Source organism: Solanum tuberosum, unplaced genomic scaffold (assembly GCF_000226075.1).
Source record: "Solanum tuberosum cultivar DM 1-3 516 R44 unplaced genomic scaffold, SolTub_3.0 scf00017, whole genome shotgun sequence".
Taxonomy (NCBI): domain Eukaryota; kingdom Viridiplantae; phylum Streptophyta; class Magnoliopsida; order Solanales; family Solanaceae; genus Solanum; species Solanum tuberosum.
The window spans coordinates 1,891,030-1,898,515 of record NW_006238943.1 but is presented as its reverse complement, the minus strand read 5'-3'; the positions used below and the strand labels follow the sequence as shown (position 1 = coordinate 1,898,515).

At 35.9% G+C, this 7,486-nt stretch overlaps 2 protein-coding genes across 3 annotated transcripts; both read right to left on the bottom strand.

The window, feature by feature from the left end:
* Nucleotides 1-3,702: 3,702 nt before the first annotated feature.
* LOC107057706 (uncharacterized) lies at nucleotides 3,703-5,389 on the bottom strand. Of its 2 annotated transcripts, none has more exons than XM_015302758.1 (4): nucleotides 4,941-5,389; nucleotides 4,736-4,845; nucleotides 4,421-4,535; nucleotides 3,703-4,335 (listed from the first exon to the last, which is right to left on the bottom strand). In XM_015302758.1, the coding sequence occupies exons 1-4, from the start codon at nucleotides 4,955-4,957 to the stop codon at nucleotides 4,131-4,133; spliced, it is 447 nt and encodes a 148-aa protein (XP_015158244.1). In that variant the 5' UTR covers nucleotides 4,958-5,389; the 3' UTR covers nucleotides 3,703-4,130. The 2 variants fall into 2 exon arrangements, with proteins under 2 accessions (XP_015158244.1, XP_015158247.1); XM_015302761.1 differs by having other exon boundaries at nucleotides 3,704-4,335; nucleotides 4,736-4,794; nucleotides 4,941-5,388.
* Nucleotides 5,390-5,426: 37 nt separating this feature from the next.
* Nucleotides 5,427-7,484, bottom strand: LOC107058068 (putative disease resistance protein At3g14460; the record flags this gene model as incomplete). Its single annotated transcript, XM_015303377.1, has 1 exon — nucleotides 5,427-7,484. A coding segment is annotated over one exon (2,016 nt), but the record flags the coding sequence as incomplete, so codon positions are not given.
* Between the last annotated feature and the right edge of the window lie 2 nt (nucleotides 7,485-7,486).

Sequence of the window (7,486 nt, the reverse complement as noted above, 5' to 3'; positions counted from 1 at the left end):
GTTTTATTTAAGAAAATATTATTTTGGACTGGTTTAGAGTCGCCACTTAATTTTTAAGAAAAATCAAGAAAACTATTTTTTCAAAAGATTAAAACATGGAATCTAATGAAAATTTTAAAAGGGGGGTTCGAGGTTCTTATTAATATTCTAGGATGGTTTTAAAGACACCTAAAATATCCACTAATGTGGTTATCCGACGATTAACTACTTGACTAAAATAATTTTAACTTAGCTTGACTTGCGAAATTGATCTATTTTATAGTTAAAACTTATTTTTAAAGGGGGAAAAGAGGAAATATTTAAATATTGTCTAAGTGAGCTATCCTGCAAAATTATTCCTTTAAGTCTTGTTTAAGAGATGACTGGTTTAGTTAAATTATTAAATCAAAATAGACGTTTTTCGGGGATTTGAATTTTTCGACCTTAAGACTAACGACAAATACTAGTAAGTAAATGAACACAATAAAGTAAAGAGGGAAAGAGAGTTGGGCCCAAGTTTGGATTTTTTTTTTTTTTTTGTTCGCCTGGACCAATACTTGGGCCTGATTTCTGCTTTTGGGGCTTTTGGCCCAACACTTGGTACCTGTCCTAAACTAACACAATAATAATCAAAATAAATGGGCTTTTAGTCCAATAATTACAAAAATACAAAAGCTGAAAATTTAAGGCTACTTTATGCCCATTTTTCATTTTTTCGTATACACTAGGTGTATACTAATGTATACAATCCCGTATATCAGCTCCAAACACCTGTACGCCAATTCCATTTCACTCTTGAACATCGGAGGGCTGACTCGATACTCGAAAATGCAAAGAGGCAATGGGAAAAGTCCAAATAGACTCGGCGAAGCATCACATGTAAGGAAAGTGGAAGGAAAGAATTAACATGAGTAATTCATGATCATCATTAAGCGATTTTACTAACGAAGAAGCAGTAAACAGCCATGGATTCATCAAACTATGAGACATAAAAAGATTATTTAATTGAACAGCTACTAGCACAAACAACTAAAATGCATATTCAAGGACTTCACTGGAAATAACACTATAAACTAATGGATAGAAATTAATATATATATATATATATATATTATTATTTTTTTATATAGGACAAGCATTTGAATATTTGCAGGAAGAATTAAATATATGGTGGATAAGCTAACGAGTCGTGACCAAATGTTCTACTTACAGTAACTCAAGTACGGGCCAACCATCAGTGAAAATCCAAGGGAAATAATCTGATTCCTCAAATATTTGGTGAGTTATATCATGCTAAAGTAGTAAAAATCAGTTAAAGCTTAAGCTACTATCTGAGAAGAATATAACCGCTACTTATGATGAACACCGTTAGCTAGATAGACTGCTAATAATTCGACACGCTTGACCCCTGAATAGCAACATAAGATTATCGGAGATAACAACCTATGGGCTAAGGTAAGCACCGATTTTTGACAAGTTTCATTATTAAATCGAAGTGAACAAATCCAAATAAACATGAAGCATACATTACGATTTGCCACTAGAACCTGAGCCATAAGCATATTTACAACAAATAGACACAGAATAAGATTAATAGGAATTTTGAAACCGATCATAGAGGTGTTATAGAAAAACTAGGACAATAAGAGTAATAACAATAAAAACCCAATATTCCAATACATTTGCAAAAGTCCAGGTCACAATATAACCAACATAAATCAACAGATGCAGCAATAGACAAATGAGGCGGAAAAACTCAACTCTTATCAGTGTCCAGAAGCAGACAAACCAGCTACATACTGATTTATGATAAGCAATGAGTCGAAGTATTCTCCAAACATTATCACGCAGACGGCTCACGCATTAAGAATCAAGCGACGACACATTATGAGCAAGATATGCTTGAAGAGAGATGAGTGTTACCTTCAAGGGTGCAGCGAAACCGAGAACCACGAGCAGAGAAACAGCAACTCCAATACCACAACGAGATTCCGACGAGCCTTGCAAGAGGCGAACACAAGAATCAAATTTCTTGTCGACTTTTGCCTAAATATCGCTCTCCATTTATATATGTATTCTTATGTTTATATATCTTCCTTTCCAGCAACTGAAAATCCTGCCTAAAACCTGAAGGATCCGGAACTATTTATCCCTCAAATTAGGGCAAAGAACGGGTGAAACGAGGCCCATTCCAAATTCAAAAAATTCTTTTCCCGTTTTGGGACGACACCTTTTCTTTGAAAATTCGTCTCATTCCGGAAGGAGAAAGGGCGATGGACGACTTCAATCAATTTGATGTCCTTGAGATGCTACGTGTCTCGATCCTACGTCCTCAAGGACACCCTGCGCTGTTACAGCAGCTGCTGCAACTGCACTGTTGCAGCGAAGAGGGCGACGGATAGCAGTATGTTGTTGTACTAGGCACGCGTTTTCTCGCGCCGTGAGCTTTCCGTGAATCGCCGTGAGTTGATGGACTTTAGGGCGTCGTTTGTACGCTGTTGTTGGTGTCGTTTAGGAATTGTTGCTCACGCCGCTTGGGATTGTCGTTGTTGCCGTGAATTTGATGCGTTGACAGAGGAAAAAAAAGGGAACATTGGATTGTATTGATTTCTTTTAGAATTGGGGTGGGCCGGGTTAAAGGGGAAATTGGGCTTGGTCACAGGAATTATTGGGTTGGGAATTGAAGCTGAAAATTGGTGTTTGGGATGGGTTGTTTTTTAAGTGTTTGGGCTGCTGGATTGCAAAAATAAAAGAACCAAGCTTAGAAATAAAAAAAAAAGGGATTACGATTAAAATTATGATCAATTGAGGTTGAAAATTTAACCGGTTGGAAATTGATTTGTGAATTCGGCCAAAAGCTCGACAAGATGAAATTATATAAATTAATTAATGAGCTTCTTAATCTATACAAAATAAAATAACTAACTTGATTACAAAGTAATTGATTTAAATATAAACTAATTAGTTCAAAATTCAAACTATAACTCACACTAAAACCAAATTAATAAACTACTTATTTTAACACTGTAAAAATCATTTGATATGGATTTCAACCATTTATAAAATATACTAAATACATAAATAATTATGTAAAATATATTTATTATTCAAACTACTATAGAAATCTACGAAAATTACTTAAAATAATCTTGAAACCAATTGGATTTTACAAGGCTAATTATTTTAAATTGTTTGAAATTTAAAAAGCTCGAAAATTAATTATTATCAGGGAGGGTCAAAATTGGGTGTCAACAGCCCTTCAAAATCCACATCTGATTAAGCACAAACATGTTTAAGTTAGCAACAACACAATTCAAAATGAAGTTTAAAATTGCAAAAGTATATGCAAGAGAAGATTTTTTTAAAAAAAGGCTTGCCTGCTGGAAGGTGCTAAGTGATGCGAGGATGGATCTTCCAATCACTGTCTGCTGGGAGCGAAGACAGTGATTTCCTTACTCATACGATAAACACCCTGCAAATGTATATCTAAAGCCCTTATATCAAGCATTGCCTTGTGTAGTTGCCTGGGAGCTATACGGAAGAAAAAAGATGTTTAGCTTTTTTGTCTGCCTCCTTTACCTATCAAAGATTCTGTTAACATTGTAGATGGAACTTGGTCATATCTGGTGTCTAAGAAATATGCAATTATATAACGCACAACAGTTAGCTGCAAGTCTGTAACATCAAATTGACTCGGACACACTCTATCCCTGTTATATGATCAAATTTTAAAAATATGTAAATGAAGCATCACAATTAGGAGCTACATGAAACATTTCTAAAGAGGGAAAATAGAATTTAATACCTCAGGCAAAGTTCTCAACGGTGATCCATATCAAAATTAATACCATCTAAATTTTCTACCTTTATCGCGACTTTGTATTCTTAAAAGGAAAATATCCATATCATTCAACGTTTTTCCTTTTCAACGTTAGAGCAAACATATGCATTAATTTGGTTCAAAAATTAATTCAGTGAAATCTGAATTAGGTGACATCAACTTCGCAAACACTTCATAAAGGCATTTTATGGTTTCTCATCTTGTATAGAAGCGAGGCATGTATTATAACTCAATCAGAAGATGTGTAAAACAAAAGATAGAAGAAGATATTTTCAGCTTTGTAACTTTCTCACCCATAAACTTCTTCTCATCAGGTGAAGCAGGAATCGAAAACTTGGGTTGAAATGGGTATTGGGTTGAATTCTTCTACTATGTTGATGTCTTCTGTGTCTTGGGTGTCATTAGAATTGAAGGCGTGAAGCTTGAAATGGGTTCCAGAGAATTTTGAAACCGTTGATTTCTCTGTTTCGCTGATTGATGACTGATGAGAGTGCCAATGAAGGAAATCTATTTCGCTGATTTATGAGAGTGCAAACTATTACTACAAAATAAGCATCTTAGTAACTGAAACACCAGTAAATCATTATTTAATTATCTAACCTTGACTTCATTCCGAGCAGGATATACTTTCTTGACTTCCCACTAGCTGTAAGGTGCCACTCGAGGTTGAGTAACGGACATAATTTGAAGGAAACTTCATAATCCTCAAAGTTCTCTGCATATCAAAACCAAAAAACTAATGTAATATTCTGGATCTTTGAATATGAAAAAAAAACTGATGTAATAATGCAGTCGCATCAAACTTGAAATCAATGTGGTACAACATGACGTCAATAATGGAATCAGGCAATTTAAGTTGTTTTCACTTTCTTTAAATTTGAAGCTTGATGTAACTCTTATCAAGGTGTTGGCTACCTGATTGAGAAAGTGAGGTTGTATTTCTTGGACCCTTTATCTCCAAAGGTGATGACATCCTGCTAACATATATTAAGCAATCAACTTTCTTGAGCAATAGACATTCCACACTGCTCAACAAGGTTTTAAAAAGGAAAAGAATCAACAAAAAATCAAAGTGAAGTAAACAAAAATAAAAAGCTTCTGATGGAAAAGAATAACTTACATCAGTTGGAGAGCCATCTGTTTTAATCATCACATGTATTCCCAATCGATCTCTATGATGGGGCTGAATCATTAATAAAAACCTGAATAGTGCTGATGCTTTTAGGTGTTAAATTTATTGGGAGGCAAACATTTGTATTTTTGATACATAGGAAACAAATCTTGTGTATGGTACACCTTTGGATTCTATTATAGTTTTGAATTCGATAGTGGACATGTGGATGACTCTAAACTGACTGAAAAGGGAAATAATAAGAACACATGAATTGCTATTGAGATGAAAGTTCAAGCGATAAAAATCTTCGAGTAAGATATGTAACATTAATTGCTAATGAGATCTAAAATTAAAATAATTATAATCTGAAGATGATTTCTCAGTTTCAGAGTGGCAATAGACACTCCATACTGCGCAACGAGAATGTAATAAAGAAAAAGAATTAACATAAAAGCAAAGGAAGTTAAAGAAAAAAGAATGCTTATGAGGAAAAAGAAAAACTTACATTTGTGAGAGCACCATTTGTTTTAATCATTAAAGGCATTTCTCATTGATCTTTATGGTGGAGATATGAGCAATATTTGGCCAGTATTCCCCCTTGTCAAATTCTAGTAGTGGTGTGAGCAATGGACAGTCACGAATATCTAGTGTAGAGAGGGAAGATGGCATCCCTTTTACTGGAAGAGATTGGAGATTAGGGAAATCAATGATTTGTAGACGTTGAAGCGAAGTGAGGTGCAAAAACTGGCCTTGTTCCAACATTGACTGAATTTGAGGTAAATTACCCCCAATACGTAGAGATTGAAGAGAGGTGAGGCTTTTGAGATGTTGGCTGCTTAATGTTTTCAGATTCTCTATAAAAAGTCTTTGAATAGAGGAAGGCAACTCCCAATTCTCACCACCAACAATCTCTTCGTCACTGCCATCATGTAAGATGGTTACCTTTTTGAGACAGGGGAGTCTCTGTAAACGCCACTCCTTTCGCCCATTCACCAGTTTCTTGCAATATTTGATCCGAAGGGCTTGTAAATTGAAGGGCAATCCTCCTTCAGGAAAGGACTCTATTTCTGGACAATCCCACAAATGTAGTTCCTTAAGAGATGGAAGGAGTTCCCGCATACGTTCTGGCAGCCACTTCAGCTTCTTACAGTCCCAAATATTCAAACACGTCATCTGGGTCCCCCCACATGCCACTGAAAGTTTTTCAAGATTCTCACAATTCCAAATATTGAGTATTTCAGTCGCAGTTGGAATCAAAAACCTAGTAAGGTTCTGGCAACTCCAAATTCTCAATTTGTGCGCTCTTGGGAGCAACTCATCTATACAATCACATCCCTTCAGATTCAATTCCTCGAGAAACATACTCATCTCACCAACTGGCGGATCCAATTTCAAATTCCGGCAACCAGATATCCTTATTCTCTTCAAGGTAGTGGGCAGTATGCTAAAAGGTAAGGAGGTAATAGAGTTACAATCACTAATATATAATTCTTCAATCTGCTTCATTCCCTCAAGTTGGGATCTAAACAGTTGAGCATCATTAAAAACAATTCCAACCTTAGAAGAACCAACAACTTGAAACCTTTTTAAACTTGAAAATTGGATGGGTGTCTCCAAACTGAGTTCAGGGAAATTTTTAATGAAAAGCTTCTCAAGGATAGGAAACTCTACACTTCCTAGTAGGTGCCATTGCTTCCACTCCGGCATATCTTCAAATCTAAGCTCCACAAGAGAGTTAAAAGGCTTTTTTGAGGACAAACTACCATAGAATTCTTCCATCACATCTGTTATTACATGCATCCCTCTAATCGAAAGGAATTTCAAACAAGGGAGTTCTCCTAGTGCTGGCAAGGAATAACAGACCTTGCAGTTGCTAAGAGATAATTCCACCAGCTTAAGAAACAAAGGATCAGCTAGCCAATTTGGAAATTTTGTCCCTCTATATCCAGTGATTTCGACTTCTTTTATGTTTTTATGTGGGCGTAGTTCATCAAGTATGTCTCTTTCAGTTTCTGAATTGTCGGCACTACTACTTTCACTCCACTCCAAAGATAACTTGTCAACATGATTCTTCTCCCTCATCTTTGCCTTCACAGCTTCCCGACTATCAACCACATTTTGCAACTCTACAACTGATAGAGATCCATACAAGTTCTGTGCTTCACCCAAATCTTCCATTCTCAAACCACCTAAAAGAAACTTGGCTCCCACTAACACTTGGAGGCTTTTCAACTTGCTCAGATATAGTGGCATCTTCAAGAGAGAAGTGTTGCTTATGTCAAGATGACACAAGTTGATTAACTTCTCCATCTGCAGTGGTAGCTCCTCAAGATAATCACAAGATGACAGGAGAAGTGTCTCTAAGTTATACAACACACAAATGGAATCTGGCAACCTTTTAATCTCTGTCCGAGAAATATCCAAAAATCTGAGGAGCTTTAATTTGATAAATAAGTCATTTGGCAACTCCTTAATCTTGTAATGAGACAATGATAATGCCCTCAAGGATCTTAGTCTTGGCAGTATGTTATGCTGCACCCTCTTGCTTAGAG